This window comes from Pseudophryne corroboree, chromosome 7 (genome assembly GCF_028390025.1).
Source record: "Pseudophryne corroboree isolate aPseCor3 chromosome 7, aPseCor3.hap2, whole genome shotgun sequence".
Lineage (NCBI taxonomy): Eukaryota > Metazoa > Chordata > Amphibia > Anura > Myobatrachidae > Pseudophryne > Pseudophryne corroboree.
This window is the reverse complement of record NC_086450.1, coordinates 362,928,946-362,948,639: the sequence shown is the minus strand read 5'-3', so window position 1 is coordinate 362,948,639 and position 19,694 is coordinate 362,928,946. Positions and strand designations below refer to the sequence as shown.

Below are 19,694 nucleotides of genomic sequence, written 5' to 3'. Positions count from 1 at the left end.
AATTCCTCACCATTATAAGGCTCTATGTGCCTTTTAAAGTCAGCATCACCTGTCCAGTGTCGGGTCTCTAATACCCTCCTGACAGAATGGACATTGCATTAATTCTGGATGCCAGCCGGCAAAATATCCCTCTGTGCATCCCTCATATATAAGACGACGTCTTATGTTCGCAAAATAGTATCCCTGTTTGACAGGGTTACAGACCACGCTGCAGCAGCACTATCTGCAGTTCTCAGTCTAGTACCTGAGTGTGTAAATACAGACTTCAGGATAGCCTCCTGCTTTTTATCAGCAGGTACCTTCAAAGTGGCCGTATCCTAAGACGGCAGTGCCACCTTTTTTGACAAATGTGTGAGCGCCTTATCCACCCTAGAGGATATCTCCCAGCGTAACTTATCCTCTGGCGGGAAAGGGTACGCCATCAGTAACTTTTTAGAAATTACCAGTTTCTTATCGGGGGAACCCACGCTTTTTCACACTTCATTCACTCATTTGATGGGGGAACAAAACACTGCCTGCTTTTTCTCCCCAAACATAAAACCCTTTTTTAGTGGTACTTGGGTTAATGTCAGAAATGTGTAACACATTTTTTATTGCCGGGATCATGTAACTGATGTTCCTAGTGGATTGTGTATATGTCTCAACCTCGTCGACACTGGAGTCAGACTCCGTGTCGACATCTGTGTCTGCCATCTGAGGGAGCGGGCGTTTTTGAGCCCCTGATGGCCTTTGAGACGCCTGGGCAGGCGCAGGCTGAGAAGCCGGCTGTCCCATAGCTGTTACGTCATCCAGCCTTTTATGTAAGGAGTTGACACTGTCGGTTTATACCTTCCACCTATCCATCCACTCTGGTGTCGGCCCCACAGGGGGCGACATCACATTTATCGGCATCTGCTCTGCCATCACATAAGCCTCCTCATCAAACGTGTCGACACAGCCGTACCGACACACCGCACACACACACAGGGAATGCTCTGATTGAGGACAGGACCCCACACAGCCCTTTGGGGAGACAGAGAGAGAGTATGCCAGCACACACCAGAGCGCTATATAATTTTGGGATTAACACTATATTGAGTGAATTTTTCCCAATAGCTGCTTGTATATACAATATTGCGCCTAAATTTTGTGCCCCCCCCCCTCTCTTTTTAACCCTTTGAGCCTGAAAACTACAGGGGAGAGCCTGGGGAGCTGTCTTCCAGCTGCACTGTGAAGAGAAAATGGCGCCAGTGTGCTGAGGGAGAAGCCCCGCCCCTTTTTCAACTGACTTTCTCCCGCTTTTTCTGGAATACTGGCAGGGGTAATTTTACATCTATATAGCCTCTAGGACTATATATGATGTAGATTTGCCAGCCAAGGTGTCATATATTGCCCTCAGGGCGCCCCCCCCCAGCGCCCTGCACCCTCAGTGACCGCAGTGTGAAGTGTGCATGGGGAGCAATGGCGCACAGCTGCAGTGCTGTGCGCTACCTTGGTGAAGACCGAAGTCTTCTGCCGCCGATTTTCCGGACCTCTTCTTGCTTCTGGCTCTGTAAGGGGGACGGCGGCGCGGCTCCGGGAACGAACACCAAGGCCAGTTCCATGCGGTCGATCCCTCTGGAGCTAATGGTGTCCAATAGCCTAAGAAGCCCAAGCTAGCTGCAAGCAGGTAGGTTCGCTTCTTCTCCCCTTAGTCCCTCGATGCAGTGAGCCTGTTGCCAGCAGGTCTCACTGTAAAATAAAAAACCTAAAATAAACTTTCTTTCTAGGAGCTCAGGAGAGCCCCTAGTGTGCATCCAGCTCGGCCGGGCACAGAAATCCAACTGAGGTCTGGAGGAGGGTCATAGTGGGAGGAGCCAGTGCACACCATATAGTACTAAATCTTTCTTTAGAGTGCCCAGTCTCCTGCGGAGCCCGTCTATTCCCAATGGTCCTTACGGAGTTCCCAGCATCCACTAGGACGTCAGAGAAATAAATAAAAAGTGCTTTAATGTAGACACTATACAAAACAGAACATAGAAAAAAAATTAAAGAAGGCACAAACAGTTGTGCATAAACAATGACCACACTGTGGTTATTTAACAACAAATAACAACAATAAGAAATTCACTGTGTTTTACGGCAAATTGCGCAATACAGTAAACTCTGCTTTGCGCACTAGATGGTGCAGTATTTGGGGCATAGTATGGGCCAGGATTAAATGATGAAAAACCCTGCTCAGGGTATTGTGAGTTGTGGTGTTGGATTGGTGCTCTTGAGGTATTGGTCATACGCTCATAGAACGCCATGTTCATTTGGTGCAATTCCCTGTGGCGGCCACACTGCTCTCTACTCATGCGTTCCTGCATTGTCATGACTTGGGAAAGAAATGCATCATGCATTTGGCGTTCTGCCTCTAGAAACCTGTCGAGCCTTGCATCCTCCTGTGCGGACATTGTAGCGTCCATCTCTCGGAGTTGGTCGACAAGGACATTTGACATGGCTTTAGCCACTTGCTCCGCTCTGTTCAGTTTCTTCCTTCTAGGCGGTACGGTGTAAACTGTGAAGAGAAGAAATACAAAATGAGCGTATATAAAAATAGCAGCGTTAGCAAACATGTGTTTGTGGCATTAATCCACCTACACACTAACTACTCTGCAACATTGAACTATTTATAAAAATGCAAAGCCCCCCTGGGTGGGGGCAGAAATTGCAAAGCGTGCCACCGTGCCAGCAGCGTGCTGAGCGCAGTGATCCTGCAAGGGGCTCATTTGCGCTCGCCACGTTGCTGCCACACTGGCCACTCATACTACGCACATAACCGGATGATTAACAATTGTGGATTTGTGCTATGAGTGTTAATTTCTAAACATGTACTTACTGTTTTTCTGTAAAGTTGGGGTGACGGTGACGGTACTTTGTACAGTCCCACTGTCACTGGTCTGAGCTTCCACGACGTCTTCAATGGTTGCAGTTATGCTGTCGTCGTTTCTGGATGTGTTTATGGACGGCTGGGAGGATGTGTCGCTGTCCTCAGGTGTGTCGTCAATTAACAACGGGGATGACGGACAGACGTCACTGCTTGTCTGTGTCTCTTCTGCAGTGCCTTCTGTAGCAGTGTACTGTGAACTGGAAGACAGACTCACCGGACTGCATATAGCTGTGTTTCCAAAGATATTGGCGCAGATGTCATAGTACTGCCAGTCGATACGGCCAACACCGCTCTTTTTCCTGTTGTTGTCATGCACCTTTAGAAACTGCTTTTTAAGAGTTTTCATTTTGTTTAACACTTGCTGCTGTGTGCGGATGATTCCCCTGGCTTCCAGCATCTTGGAGATGTTTTTATAAATCACTGCATCTTTAACTGTGCCTGTGATCTGCCTCATTATTTCCTCCTCTCCCCTAATGCTCAGCAACTCTCTAACCTCCTGGTCTGTCCAGGTCGCCATGCTGCCTTCCTCACACGCATCAAGGACGCTCCCCAGGGCTCTGAAAGATGACATCATCTTTTCTGAGCCCATGAAAGCTCCAATCGGAGGCCTTTTAACAGTCCCGGGTAGTGAATCCCAGGACGGGCCCTTTCACACTACCCAGCTTCCTGGGACGGTCCCGGGACCAACCCTGGTCGAGACCAGGGTTGAAATCCCGGGATGCTCGACCCGGGAAATTGTCCCTGTACCCTTTCACACTGACAAAAATGCCGGGATGATGCGCGTTCACGTGCAATATCCCGGGATTTTCATGCGAGTGTAAAAGGGGTATCAATTGACTGCCTCCCCGTTCTAGTACATGGAATGACTATATAAGGTGGTCTGCTGCCTATTCCGGCACCTGGAACAGCTGGCTAAGGTAAGTTGCTCCCCATTCTGGCACCCAGAATGGCTATAAGGCATACTTGCCTACCTGACCCTCTCCATGAGGGAGAAAATGCTCTGTTCCTGGATTTTCCTGGTAATGTATGATTGCCATCACCTGTGGTGAAACACCTTTCTTATCAATTAACTAGCTCACCACAGGTGATGGCAATCATACATTACCAGGAAAGTCCAGGAACAGAGCATTTTCTCCCTCATGGAGAGGGTCAGGTAGGCAAGTATGCTATAAGGAGGTCTGCGCTCTGTTCTGGCACCTGGAAGTTTGTGGTAGACTGTGTCCTGTTCCTGCACCCAGGGCAGCTGCATGAGTTGGCCTGTGCCCCTTTCTGGATAGCAGAATTAATTATTAAAATAGTCAAAAGTTCAATTGTGAAACATTAATCGCCACAAATGGAGGAGGGTTGTATTTGTTGTTGTTGTTTCTTTTTATAATCAACTGCATACTTCCCAACATGAGCCTCTCCAGGAGGGACACAATGCTCTGCTTCTGGACTTTTCTCTTAATATATGATTGCCGGCACCTGTGTTGAACAGGTTAATGGAAAGGAAAGGTGTTCCAGTACAGGTGATGGCAGTCATACATTAAGAGGGAAGTCCAGGAACAGAGCATTTTGTCCCTCCTGGAGAGGGTCATGTTGGGAGGTATGCAACGTATAGGCAATGGCATTCCCTGTTACCCTACCCTTCCAACATTAACAGCGGCAAGTAGTGATTTATTATTAATCATTTATTTCCAACATTGTATTAAAAACATCTGCCCCCTAACTATGCAGTAAGAGGTGCACAGATGATCTGTAGCACCAGCAGCCATCTCCGTATCCCCCTCCCTCCCTCTCCCGCTGGCAGCCTCCTGTCAGTCCGGGAGCAGCAGCAGCAGGTTCGGACGGGGAGCCGGCTGTGAACTCTCCCTCCCCGGCGGTGACAGCCTGCCACAGGCATACCCAGCCGGACGGGAAGGCGCTTACACAGCTCCCCAGGGAGAGAGGTCGCTGCAGGTAGCTGATCCGGTCCGGCTTTCGCCTAATCCCTGAGACCTGTGTGACGATTAGGGAGGTGCTCCTACCCCAGTGATGCCCTGCCTGCCAGCGCCTGACCCCTCCTACTCCCTACACACTACTGCCCCCATCTGACCATCGCTGACTGGCAGTGTGTGCTGCCACACTACTGTATTCCGCCGCTGTCACTAAATCTGACGTGGAGGTACTGCAACCAATGGCAGCTCAGTTAGTAGCCGCTGTCTTGATGTGGTAACCAATAGGAGAGCGTGGAGATGGACAGTGCCCGCCCCTGTGCCTGCTGCTGCTGCTGCTATCAGCAGGGAGGGGACTATAGAGACGTGATGGCATCATTGTGTCACCATTCCCCGTGTGTGTGACCGGGCCCTGCGGGTCACTGGGGGGCGGCCAGGTAAGCTGCTGCATGCTGCCATATTCCCTGGCGCAGTGATAGACCTTGCCAGTGCTTCCCAGCCTGTCACTCTTACCCAGCATATACAGGGTTAACGAGAGCATTTATCACTCCAGATGGCCGGGGGGGACTTATGCTCATCTCCTGTGGGCAGTGGGCACTGTTGTGCTGGGGTGATCTCACCCTGTGTCTAATATGGTATATCATGTATGTTACATTACATGCTGGGCTGTGTTTCATATATACACACACCCGTGCACAAGATTATACATATAGTTATACAAATAGTAGATATTAGTTATTTATTTGCTTTTAATACAAGAACTGCCCATCTGCTATATATGCCTTATGGGCGTACGTAAATAAACATGAAATAAACAACCATGCAGGTTACAAGTGCATTCAGCACAGCAACATATACTACAGTCACTATAGTATAAATGCAAATGTATGTACTGTTTGTAGCACATTTATGGTTTTGTTTTGTTTATTATTAAGTCATTATACCAGTGGTTCTCAAACTCTTGAATTACTGCGCCCTAGAGTATCAGAATTTTGTTCATGGCACCGCTAGGCCAATAGCTTCTTTTTCGAGATACTTAAAAAAAGATATATATATTAAATTAAGTAAATTATGTTTATATGTCAAACTTAGGTTCAATTATGTGGTGAGGGACAAGATTTGCTTCTGTTTGACCACATACAGTATTTTAAGATTGGCAGCCATCAGCTCTGGTTTTGCTGATTACATTGACCAGAAATAGTTTGAATTGGTCCTTGACCACCATCTTAGGCACCCCTGCAAGTGTCCCGCAGCACCCCAGGGTGCCACGGCACACAGTTTGAGAACCACTGCATTATACTATTCCCACTTACAGTGCTTCATGTAAAAGACAGTGAAATCAGTATATATGTTGGTAAACTGCTGGTGGAAAACAATGCAATAGATAGCGCCTATCCTTGTGTATCAATTATTATTTCTCTGACGTCCTAGTGGATGCTGGGAACTCCGTAAGGACCATGGGGAATAGCGGCTCTGCAGGAGACTGGGCACAACTAAGAAAGATTTAGGACTACCTGGTGTGCACTGGCTCCTCCCTCTATGCCCCTCCTCCAGACCTCAGTTAGAATTTTGTGCCCGGCCGAGCTGGATGCACACTAGGGGCTCTCCTGAGCTTCTAGAAAAGAAAGTATTTTATTTTCAGTGAGATCTGCTGGCAACAGACTCACTGCTACGAGGGACCGAGGGGAGAGAAGCGAACCTACCTGCTTGCAGCTAGCTTGGGCTTCTAGGCTACTGGACACCATTAGCTCCAGAGGGATCGAACACAGGCCCAGCCTCGGTCGTCCGGTCCCGGAGCCGCACCGCCGTCCCCCTTGCAGAGCCAGAAGCAAGAAGACGTTCTTGGAAATCGGCTGCAATAAGAGTACCTTACTTGGAAAATGACCACATAATATAGTCATTAAGACTATATATGTGTAAAATCCCCTGCCATAACTTTCCATAAAAAAGCGGGAGAAGTCAGCCGAAAAAGGGGCGGAGCTATCTCCCTCAGCACACTGGCGCCATTTACCCTCACAGCTCCGCTAGAAGGACACTCCCCAGGCTCTCCCCTGCAGTTTCCAGACTCCATAGGGTAAAAAAGAGAGGGGGGGCACTAAATTTAGGCACAATCTGTGTAATATTAGCAGCTATAGGGGAAAAATCACTGTGTAGTGTGAATCCCTGCATTATATAGCGCTCTGGTGTGTGCTGGCATACTCTCTCTCTGTCTCCCCAAAGGACTTTGTGGGGTCCTGTCCTCAGTCAGAGCATTCCCTGTGTGTGTGTGGTGTGTCGGTACGGCTGTGTCGACATGTTTGATGAGGAGGCTTATGTGGAGGCGGAGCAGGTGCCGATAAATGTGATGTCACCCCCTGCAGGGTCGACACCTGAATGGATGGACATGTGGAAGGAATTACGCGACAGTGTCAACTCCTTACATAAAAGGTTTGACGACATAGCAGATGTGGGACAGCCGGCTGCTCAGCCCGTGCCTGCCCAGGCGTCTCAAAAGCCATCAGGGGCTCTAAAACGCCCACTACCTCAGATGGCAGACACAGATGTCGACACGGATACTGACTCCAGTGTCGACGGCGATGAGACTAGTGTACATTCCAATAGAGCCATTCGTTATATGATTACGGCAATGAAAAATGTGTTGCACATTTCTGATATTACCCCAGGTACCGCAAAAAAGGGTATTATGTTTGGGGAGAAAAAGCTACCAGTGGTGTTTCCCCCATCTGATGAATTAAATGAAGTGTGTGAAGAAGCGTGGGCTTCTCCCGATAAAAAACTGGTAATTTCAAAAAAGTTACTAATGGCGTACCCTTTCCCGCCAGAGGACAGGTCACATTGGGAGACATCCCCTAGGGTGGATAAAGCGCTCACACGTCTGTCTAAAAAGGTGGCACTACCGTCTCCGGACACGGCCGCCCTAAAGGAACCTGCAGATAGAAAGCAGGAGGCTATCCTGAAGTCTGTATATACACACTCAGGAATTATACTGAGACCGGCTATTGCTTCAGCATGGATGTGCAGTGCTGCAGCTACGTGGTCAGATTCCCTGTCGGAAAACATTGATACCCTAGATAGGGACACTATATTGCTAACCGTAGAGCATATTAAAGACGCTGTCTTATACATGAGAGATGCACAGAGGGATATTTGCCGGCTGGCATCTAAAATAAACGCAATGTCCATTTCTGCCAGGAGAGGATTGTGGACTCGGCAGTGGACAGGAGATGCAGATTCTAAAAGGCACATGGAAGTTTTGCCTTACAAGGGTGAGGAGTTGTTTGGGGATGGTCTCTCGGACCTCGTTTCCACAGCGACAGCTGGGAAGTCAGCATTTTTACCCCATGTTCCCTCACAACCAAAGAAAGCACCGTATTATCAGGTACAGTCCTTTCGGCCCAATAGGGGCAAGCGGGTTAAAGGCGCGTCCTTTCTGCCCAGAGGCAGAGGTAGAGGGAAAAAGCTGCAGCATACAGCCAGTTCCCAGGAGCAAAAGTCCTCCCCCGCTTCCTCTAAGTCCACAGCATGACGCTGGGGCTCCACAGGCGGAGCCAGGTACGGTGGGGGCCCGTCTCAAAAATTTCAGCTATCAGTGGGCTCGCTCACGGGTGGATCCCTGGATCCTTCAAATAGTATCTCAGGGGTACAAACTGGAATTCGAAACGTCTCCCCCCCGCCGTTTCCTCAAATCTGCCTTGCCAACCACTCCCTCAGGCAGGGGGGCAGTGTTACAGGCAATTCAAAAGCTGTATTCACAACAAGTGATAGTAAAGGTGCCCCTACTTCAACAAGGAAGGGGTTACTATTCCACAATGTTTGTGGTACCGAAACCGGACGGTTCGGTGAGACCCATTTTAAATTTGAAATCCTTGAACACATATATAAAAAAATTCAAGTTCAAGATGGAATCGCTCAGGGCGGTTATTGCAAGCCTGGACGAGGGAGATTACATGGTATCGCTGGACATCAAGGATGCTTACCTACATGTCCCCATTTACCATCCTCACCAGGAGTACCTCAGGTTTGTGGTACAAGATTGTCATTACCAATTCCAGACGTTGCCGTTCGGTCTCTCCACGGCTCCGAGGGTCTTTACCAAGGTAATGGCGGAAATGATGATACTCCTTCGAAGAAAGGGAGTTTTAATTATCCCGTACTTGGACGATCTCCTGATAAAGGCGAGGTCCAGAGAGCAGTTGTTGGTAGGGGTAGCACTATCTCGGGAAGTGCTACAACAGCACGGCTGGATTCTAAACATTCCAAAGTCACAGCTGGTCCCTACGACACGCCTGCTGTTCCTAGGGATGGTTCTGGACACAGAACAGAGAAAAGTGTTTCTCCCGGAGGAGAAGGCCAAGGAGCTGTCATCTCTAGTCAGAGACCCCCTAAAACCAAAACAGGTGTCGGTGCACCATTGCACGAGAGTCCTGGGAAAGATGGTGGCTTCTTACGAAGCAATTCCTTTCGGAAGGTTCCATGCAAGGATCTTTCAGTGGGATCTGTTGGACAAGTGGTCCGGATCGCATCTTCAGATGCATCGGCTGATAACCCTGTCTCCAGGGACCAGGGTGTCGCTGTTGTGGTGGCTGCAGAGTGCTCATCTTCTAGAGGGCCGCAGATTCGGCATACAGGACTGGGTCCTGGTGACCATGGATGCCAGCCTTCGAGGTTGGGGGGCAGTCACACAGGGAAGAAACTTCCAAGGACTATGGACAAGTCAGGAGACTTCCCTACACATAAATATTCTGGAACTATGGGCCATTTACAATGCCCTAAGTCAGGCAAGACCCCTGCTTCAACACCAGCCGGTGCTGATCCAGTCAGACAACATCACGGCGGTCGCCCATGTAAACCGACAGGGCGGAACAAGAAGCAGGATGGCGATGGCAGAAGCCACAAGGATTCTCCGATGGGTGGAAAATCACGTGATAGCACTGTCAGCAGTGTTCATTCCGGGAGTGGACAACTGGGAAGCAGACTTCCTCAGCAGGCACGACCTCCACCCGGGAGAGTGGGGACTTCATCCAGAAGTCTTCAAGCTGATTGTAAATCGCTGGGAACGGCCACAGGTGGACATGATGGCGTCCCGCCTCAACAAAAAGCTAAAAAAATATTGCGCCAGGTCAAGGGACCCTCAGGCGATAGCTGTGGACGCTCTAGTGACACCGTGGGTGTACCAGTCGGTTTATGTGTTCCCTCCTCTGCCTCTCATACCCAAGGTACTGAGAATAATAAGAAGGAGAGGAGTAAGAACTATACTTGTGGTTCCGGATTGGCCAAGAAGAGCTTGGTACCCAGAACTTCAAGAAATGATCTCAGAGGACCCATGGCCTCTGCCGCTCAGACAGGCCCTGCTGCAGCAGGGGCCCTGTCTGTTCCAAGACTTACCGCGGCTGCGTTTGACGGCATGGCGGTTGAACGCCGGACCCTGAAGGAAAAGGGCATTCCGGAGGAAGTCATCCCTACGCTGATTAAAGCTAGGAAGGAGGTGACCGCAAACCATTATCACCGCATATGGCGAAAATATGTTGCGTGGTGTGAGGCCAGAAGGGCCCCAACGGAGGAATTTCAGCTGGGTCGATTTCTGCACTTCCTACAGTCAGGGGTGACTATGGGCCTAAAATTGGGTTCCATTAAGGTCCAGATTTCGGCTCTGTCGATTTTCTTCCAAAAAGAACTGGCTTCACTGCCTGAAGTTCAGACGTTTGTTAAAGGAGTGCTGCATATTCAGCCCCCTTTTGTGCCTCCAGTGGCACCTTGGGATCTCAACGTGGTGTTGAATTTCCTTAAGTCACTTTGGTTTGAGCCACTTAAAACCGTGGAGCTAAAATATCTCACGTGGAAAGTGGTCATGCTGTTGGCCTTGGCTTCGGCCAGGCGTGTGTCAGAATTGGCGGCTTTGTCATGTAAAGGCCCTTATGTGATTTTCCATATGGATAGGGCGGAATTGAGGACTCGTCCCCAATTTCTTCCTGAGGTGGTATCAGCTTTTCATTTGAACCAACCTATTGTGGTGCCTGCAGCTACTAAGGACTTGGAGGATTCCAAGTTGCTGGACGTAGTCAGGGCCCTGAAAATCTATGTTTCCAGGACGGCTGGAGTCAGGAAAACTGACTCGCTATTTATCCTGTATGCGCCCAACAAGCTGGGTGCTCCTGCTTCAAAGCAGTCTATTGCTCGCTGGATCTGTAGTACGATTCAACTTGCACATTCTGCGGCTGGACTGCCGCATCCTAAATCTGTAAAAGCCCATTCCACGAGGAAAGTGGGCTCTTCTTGGGCGGCTGCCCGAGGGGTCTCGGCTTTACAACTTTGCCGAGCTGCTACTTGGTCGGGTTCAAACACATTTGCTAAATTCTACAAGTTTGATACCCTGGCTGAGGAGGACCTTGAGTTTGCTCATTCGGTGCTGCAGAGTCATCCGCACTCTCCCGCCCATTTGGGAGCTTTGGTATAATCCCCATGGTCCTTACGGAGTTCCCAGCATCCACTAGGACGTCAGAGAAAATAAGATTTTACTCACCGGTAAATCTATTTCTCGTAGTCCGTAGTGGATGCTGGGCGCCCATCCCAAGTGCGGATTGTCTGCAATACTTGTATATAGTTATTGCCTAACTAAAGGGTTATTGTTATGAGCCATCTGTTCGTGAGGCTCAGTTGTTATTCCTACTGTTAACTGGGTATAGTATCACGAGTTGTACGGTGTGATTGGTGTGGCTGGTATGAGTCTTACCCGGGATTCCAAAAATCCTTTCCTTATTGTGTCAGCTCTTCCGGGCACAGTTTCCTAACTGAGGTCTGGAGGAGGGGCATAGAGGGAGGAGCCAGTGCACACCAGGTAGTCCTAAATCTTTCTTAGTTGTGCCCAGTCTCCTGCGGAGCCGCTATTCCCCATGGTCCTTACGGAGTTCCCAGCATCCACTACGGACTACGAGAAATATAGTCAAAATCTCAAGAAAAGTTGGTGCAGATTGCAAGGTGAAAGTCACCTTGCGATCCCGATTCGATCCCGATGCGTGGTCCCGCCAGGTCGGCACCGTAAGAAAAGATAGACTGTGCAGGCAAGTCAATCCTTGCTAGATTGGTGTACTATCTAGTTCATCTCACATGTCAATGACATCTCACATAAGCCAAAATCGTAAGCACACATAGTCCATATTTCAAGAAAAGTTAGTCAAAATCGGTGGTGCTGGGCTCCAGGGAGTTCAGGGGAAATCGCAAAGTGAATATCGGGCATAGCAAGGATCTCGCCATGTGTACACACCATTACAGTTGATGACAATATAGGACAAGTACAGGGTAAATAAACATAGTTACATCAGCAGATGACACTGGAATAAGTATCAGGTGGCAGAAGACTGCTGGATGTGGTACATTTGAAGATTATTAAAGTAAGAAAAAGGATAAGCACATGACGGAAGAGGGCCCTGCTTGTGAGAGCTTATATTCTAAAGGGGAGGGGTAGACAGACAGGGGTGACACAGATGGGGTACATAGAGAGCGTGGAACAGAGGGTTAGGATGAGATTTGGCTGGGTTTGGTGAAGAAGTGGGTCTTGAGAGCCCGTTTGAAGTTTTGTAGAGAGGTGGAGAGTCTGAGGGGGAGAAGTAGGGAATTCCAGAGAAGTGGTGCAGCACATGAAAAATCTTGGAGGTAGGAGTGGGAGGAAGTAATCCGTAGGCAGGAGAGTCGGCATGCATTAGCAGAGCGAAGAGGACGGGTGGGAGTGTAAAGGGAGATAAGGTCAGAGCTGTAAATGGGAGAGGAGTGGGAGAGGGCTTTGTAAGCGAGTGTGAGAAGCTTGAAATGGATTCTGAAAGGGAAGGGGAGCCAGTGAAGGTCTTGTAAGAGAGGAGAGGTGGACGTAGTGCGTATCAATGACTATTTCCCCATAGATTGTAAGCTCGCGAGCAGGGCCCTCCTACCTCTATGACTGTTGGTTATTTCCAAGTTTCGTCTTATCATTGTGTCCAGTTGTAAAGCGCAATGGAATTTGCTGCGCTATATAAGAAACTGTTAATAAATAAATAATAAAAAGGGTTGGGTATAATATGCTGGCGGTCGGAAGACCGACTGCGGCATCCCGATGTTGAGTATCTCGACAGGGGCTGGTAAGTATACTTACCTTCCCCTAATCTCCCCCTAACCCTAACTCTCCCTTTCTGCATCCTAAACCTAACCCCCCCCCCCCTCCGCCCCCCCCTCGCAGCCTAACCCTCCCCAGTGGTGGCTACACTTAACCTCCCCTTCCCACATCCTAAACCCAGGGTTATGCCTGGGAAAGGGAGGATTAGGGTTAGGCTGCGGGGAGGGGGGCAGGATTAGGGTTAGGCACCCCCAGGAAGGGTTAGGCTGCAAGGGGGGTGAGCATATCCCTCCCCAGGGGTGTCTAACCCTAATCCTGCCCCCCTACCCGCAGCCTAAACCTAACCCTCCATTTCCCAGAGCCTAACCCTCCCCCCTGCATCCTAAACTAAACCCCCCCACCCCCTGCAGTTTACCTGTCCTGTCCGCCGCCCCGGCAAACCCTTGTTCGGGATCCTGGCGTCCGGGATTACGGCGGAGCGTTTGTGATCATTGCTGGGATGCTGCCACCGGCATTCCAAGCAGTGTCGGGATTCTGGTGTCAGTATTTTTACTGCCGGGATACCAACCGTCTGGATGCTGACCGGAACCCTGCAAAAGTAAGTTCATTCATATGCATTGCTCAAAAAAATAAAGGGAACACTTGAACAACACAATGTAACTCCAAGTCAATCACACTTCTGTGAAATCAAACTGTCCACTTAGGAAGCAACACTGATTGACAATCAATTTCACATGCTGTTGTGCAAATGCAATAGACAACAGGTGGGAATTATAGACAATTAGCAAGACACCCCCAATAAAGGAGTAGTTCTGCAGGTGGTGACCACAGACCACTTCTCAGCTCCTATGCTTTCTGGCTGATGTTTTGGTCACTTTTGAAAGCTGGCGGTGCTTTCACTCTAGTGGTAGCATGAGATGGAGTCTACAACCCACACATGTGGCTCAGGTAGTGCAGCTCATCCAGGATGGCACATCAATGCGAGCTGTGGCAAGAAGGTTTGCTGTGTCTGTCAGCGTAGTGTCCAGAGCATGGAGGCGCTACCAGGAGACAGGCCAGTACTTCAGGAGACGTGGAGGAGGCCGTAGGAGGGCAACGACCCAGCAGCAGAATCGCTACCTCCGCCTTTGTGCAAGGAGGAACAGGAGGAGCACTGCCAGAGCCCTGCAAAATTACCTCCAGCAAGCCACAAATGTGCATGTGTCTACTCAAACGATCAGAAACAGACACCATGAGGGTGGTATGAGGGCCCGACGTCCACAGGTTGGGGTTGTGCTTACAGGCCAACACCGTGCAGGACGTTTGGCATTTGCCAGAGAACACCAAGATTATCAAATTCGCCACTGGCTCCCTGTGCTCTTCACAGATAAAAGCAGGTTCTCACTGAGCACATGTGACAGACTTGACAGAGTCTGGAGACGCCAAGGAGAACGTTCTGCTGCCTGAAACATCCTCCAGCATGACCGGTTTGGCAGTGGGTCAGTAATGGTGTGGGGTGGCATTTCTTTGGGGGGCCGCACAGCCCTCCATGTGCTCGCCAGAGGTAGCCTGACTGCCATTAGGTACCGAGATGAGATCCTCAGACCCCTTGTGAGACCATATGATGGTGCGGTTGGCCCTGGGTTCCTCCTATTGCAAGACAATGCTAGACCTCATGTGGCTGGAGTGTGTCAGCAGTTCCTGCAAGACGAAGGCATTGATGCTATGTACTGGCCCGCCCGTTCCCCAGACCTGAATCCAATTGAGCACATCTGGGACATCATGTCTCGCTACATGCACCACAGACTGTCCAGGAGTTGGCGGATGCTTTAGTCCAGGTCTGGGAGGAGATCCCTCAGGAGACCATCCGCCACCTCATCAGGAGCATGCCCAGGCGTTGTAGGGAGGTCATACAGGAACGTGGAGGCCACACACACACACTACTGAGCCTCATTTTGACTTGTTTTAAGGACATTACATCAAAGTTGGATCAGCCTGTAGGGCAGGCCTGGCCAACCTGTGGCTCCCCAGATGTTGTGAAACTACACATCCCAGCATGCCCTGACACAGTTTTAGCATTCCCTAATAGCAAAACTGTGGCAAAGCATGATGGGATTTGCAGTTTTACAACAGCTGGAGAGCCACAGGTTGGCCAGGCCTGCTGTAGGGTGTTTTTCCACTTTAATTTTGAGTGTGACTCCAAATCCAGACCTCCATGTGTTAATAAATTTGATTTCCATTGATAATTTTTGTGTGATTTTGTTGTCAGCACATTCAACTATGTAAAGAACAAAGTATTTAATAAGAATATTTCATTCATTCAGATCTAGGATGTGTTATTTTAGTGCTCCCTTTATTTTTTTGAGCAGTGTGTATTGGTTACTGGGCAGTAAGGAGTCTATTTATAAAATCTTTTTTGAGCACTTTTCTTAGTAAAATTACCGGGTTTTCTTTTGAAGACCCCACTGCTATGTGACGGTTTCCTCCTCCTTAAGGGATTTTGTAAATGCACAAGAGCCCTGAATATAAGGCTGAGGACGGGCCGAATCATCCTCAGGGTGCAGCATAGTACCAGAATTACCAGTCCACAGTCGTTACTGCTCAAAGATCATCCACCCTACCAAAACACGCACGCACGCACACACCTTCCAATCATGTTTGTTTCACTCCACTTAGTAATGTAGGCTTCACCAACAATTGAATATTTTTATTCTCTATCTGTGCTTATTCATTATTATTATCTCATAGCAACTGAATAGATACTGACCTCCTTGACCCGTGCTAGATACAGTATATGACAGCTGCAATCTAATCATAGTTCCAGTTTCTGATAACATTTTAAACAAACCCCTCCCCGCACCAAATAATTGTAGTACAGGGTTCCCACCCCTAGCACCCTGACAATTTTCCTGCATCCAGCGACACTGTAAGAGACGTGCAGGCATTGGGGAGCTTCTGGCCACTCTGCCCGATGTTTTAGTCTGACAGTCATTTGCAAGGTAACACCTGATATGCCCTGCACACAGTTTCCTTCATTATATCATCATTATGGGATCCGGACTTTAGGTCGACAGCACTTAGGTCGACACTCATTAGGTCGACCACTATTGGTCAGCATGCATTAGGTTGACATGGTCACTAGGTCGAAATGGCCAAGGTCGACACATGAAACGGTCGACATGAGTTTTTCACATTTTTTTGTTTAATTTTTTTGAACTTTTTCATACTCTACGATCCACGTGGACTACCCAGCCAGATCATACCACGTGAAAACTTATCATGTGCGTATGATCTGGCTGGCTGTAATCATGTGTTACTGGGGAAGAGCTTGATGCGTATTGGGATGTCTCAGACTCTGCATTTTGCTGATGAGACGCTATTTTTACGCTCATCTGTTTAGTACTTATGTTTTGAAGCTCAAACGTACAACTTGTCACAAAATTAACCCTAACGTGAATGTGTGTGTGTACATGTGGTAGGGAACATAGATTGTAAGCTCCTCTGGGGCATGGACTGATGTAAATGGGCAAATATTCTCTGTAAGGCGCTGCAGAATATGGGGGTCATTCAGACCTGATTGCTCGCTAGCGTTTTTTGCTGCGATCAGGTCAGAAATGCGTATGCACTGCACTGGCGCGTCGTACGGGTACAAAGCGGATCGTTGCTGTTCGATTGATTTGTCAAAGTCAAAAATATTACATAGAAAGAACATACAAACTACACACATTATGAGTCGCTATACTTGCAAATACGCGCAGCAAGCACAGCAATATATGGTAACACACGCATTTACACGGACATGCCACAGAGATGCATTCGACACGTATTTCATGCAGTACATAATTATAATAATATCAAGCACCAGACATCATGATGATTTAAAATTATATAATGAAGTAATGTCATGTATGTGTATTATTTGAACGAAACCAGATACACCTGTCATATTTGGTATTTAAGCAACCAGATTAATGTGTTGATTCATTTGATACTTGTTATAAAGTTATAGGACATTGCAACAAATAATTATGATTAAATGTATGTAAGCAAGCTAAAATCACTTTTGTTAGAACAATAGATATTCCAAACAGGTAGTGGACAGGAAGCTCAGGCCTGCCCCTTTGGACGTCCCCAAGGCTGAACCTGTTTAGCATATACAAAGAGACTAGTGACTCATCATGAATAAGTTCCCTCCCCTAAACTAGATAACACATTGCTGATCACACAGGAAGTCAGTTGCTGTTTGGTACCAGAGGATGAAGGAGTTGCTGGCAGACCAGTTCCTGCATGATTTTACACAGAGAGAGAGAGAGTAATATGGAAAGACGAATTTATATAACTTAAGGATAATGGTATTGTATGCTGGCCTGTAACTGTATGTATGTAACTGTATGTAACTGTATGTTTTAACTGCTTACTGTGTGAGTGTAACCATGTAACTATAGGTATACTGTACTTTGTAATATATTGAATCCATATCCTTTTAATAACAAATATATACATCAATGAGCTTTGGAACTCAGATAATGTGTGGGTGTATTGTTTTCTCTTATGGGATGCAGTGTTTTGCGATGTACAGCGCACATTCATGGCAAATGGTAATAAGATGTGCAGGCGTTTACAATATATATTAGAGCGGGCATTTTTCAATATTTGTGAGGAAACAATTTGGCATTCACAGATGGGGGCTGGTCCGCGATATCAGGGTCTTAATGATGCACTGTACATTACAAACGCGGCTTTGATCGACCGGCTAAGATGGACACATCGCGACGCTGATGAATAACATCCACGTTTATTGTTGTGTTATCAGTAAACCAATGATATGAAATTTCAAGGGACAATGCATTTCTCATAATATTTAAGATGCTAAAATGTATTTTTATTGTTGCAAAACAAAGTTCAAATAAGTAATATTGTGTTTGATTCAGATTGGATTGTTTATCTGTTAAGTAGGTTTAAAAGTACATTTAAAAGTTGCTGCATAGCCTTGATATAGTTTTTTTTTTAACTCAGGCCTAAAATAACTTCTGGTGCTTGTATAATGTGTGATTTCTTTGTGACAAAGGAAGCCGCGTGGTCTGTCCTCCATTTTGGACTAACCACATGGCCTGTCCACCATTTTGTGTAAACCTCATGGATGTGGAAGGGGGAGGAGTAGTGGCCATTTTAGGAAGGTCATTTTCTAAATAGCTGATTTTCAGTCTGCTCAGAATAATCAGTTTCATTGGTCACATCAAACACCATTTATGAGTTACCAATGCCATAGTCAATTGCAAATATTTTCAATTGGGCCTAGTGAGAGCAAATGGTAAGATAAATGCTTGGCTTGGGGTAAGGAATTGCACACAGATAGAAAAAGGAAAGAAAGGGTTTTGTTTTGTTTTTCTCTTTTTTTCCTTCCAAGAGTTGTAGAATCTGCTTGCTATAGGATAGCCATTGCAATGCAAATTAACCTGTGTAACTGCTTTTTTTTTAGCAGTGGAAAAGCAAATAGCTTTGATATGCAAATAAGAGGTAAGGTGTCTCATAGGAGACCAGTGAATGGTACATATATATAATATTATTATAATTATGTGTATATTTATATCAGTGTATGTTCTGCAAGATAGCTATCCAATCTGAATCATATCATTTAAATTATTGATTATTGCTAAAGTCATTATAGATCTGTGTGAAATAGGATACATTTGTTGCTATATAGGTAAATTTGAAATAACAGTATTTTAAGGAAGTGTAAAGACACAAACGCAGGTCTGCATAAAAGTTTATACAGAACAAGTTGTGTCTAGTGGGCAATAGTAATTAGTATTGTTCACATTTATAGAGCTGTGTGATTTGTTTTATTGCGGACGCAGGGTTTTGTACACGTGTCTCAGACAAAGTACAGGACTGCGCGCGCAGCATAAGAGACACGCACGGTCGCGTGTTTACGCAAAGTGCGTAAGAGTGCGGGCGCTAAGTACAAATTATACTGTAGTGTCGTTTAGTTCAAAGGTGGGATAGTAGACATTTAATACAGTAGCACAAAACTACCCGGTTTCTAAAGCAGATTAGTATAAAACTTTTGTTTAAACTGTATTGCCTCTGGGGTAAAGCTGCCTATCTGAATGAATTGAAATTTTCTGTACAGAAAAACCAAAGTGTATTTGAGTGAGCGAACGTAGGAATGAGTGGATATTGAACCCAGGGAATTCGGGATCCCGTAGTGTGGTACATCAAGTAAGTGGAGGCTTGGTGGCGTGAGGCGGCTCACTCACGTTAGTATAAGGTTTAATACGCAAATCGTGAGGAGATTTGCAGAGGAGCGTAATAGGGAATTGTGCATTGTGTAGCATTGAAGTAAAAAGTCGACAAAGAATAAAAGTGGTGTGTCTCCTGCAGGTGAAAGCAGCTGACTGCGGCAATAATGTCCCGTCCTTATGCAGACTGCAGCAATGATGTCCCGTCCTTACAATTAATTTGTATCTAAACTTTAGTTGATTGAAGAATGGCTCACAGTCAGCGATAGGTAGTTTTAATTTTTAATTTTTGTATTATGTATAAATTATAACCGGCCGGTTTACGTATACTAATGTTGTATTGCTAAACTTTTTTGATATATAAATTTGTTTCAAAGTAGTAGCGCGGTCTCATTGTATTTATTTATTCTTTGTCTATTTTTGAGGATTTGGGATTAAGTCCTCGGGACTAGCTGCTATTACTTTGATTGATGACGGCGCCAGGTGTATATTTGTAGTTTTGATTGAAGTAAAAAGGTTTTTTGTTACGCTCCGAGCTGAGGGTCACAGTTTGTACATTGACCCGTGGTTGTACGGCAGATAGGTAA

At 47.0% G+C, this 19,694-nt stretch overlaps 2 protein-coding genes across 5 annotated transcripts in view; one reads left to right on the top strand and one right to left on the bottom strand.

The window, feature by feature from the left end:
• Positions 1–1,851: 1,851 nt before the first annotated feature.
• Positions 1,852–3,883, bottom strand: LOC134943709 (uncharacterized). Its single transcript, XM_063932401.1, has 2 exons — positions 2,840–3,883; positions 1,852–2,518 (listed from the first exon to the last, which is right to left on the bottom strand). The coding sequence occupies exons 1-2, from the start codon at positions 3,477–3,479 to the stop codon at positions 2,058–2,060; spliced, it is 1,101 nt and encodes a 366-aa protein (XP_063788471.1). The 5' UTR covers positions 3,480–3,883; the 3' UTR covers positions 1,852–2,057.
• Positions 3,884–5,078: 1,195 nt separating this feature from the next.
• TECPR1 (tectonin beta-propeller repeat containing 1) overlaps positions 5,079–19,694 on the top strand; it is a 304,477-nt gene continuing 289,861 nt past the window's right edge. The window contains exon 1 of one of the 4 annotated variants that reach the window (XM_063934498.1): positions 5,079–5,240. The gene's annotated coding sequence lies outside the window, so the exon portion shown is untranslated. The remainder of the gene's footprint in view (positions 5,241–19,694) is intronic. The other 3 variants (XM_063934496.1, XM_063934495.1, XM_063934497.1) reach the window with 3 other exon arrangements.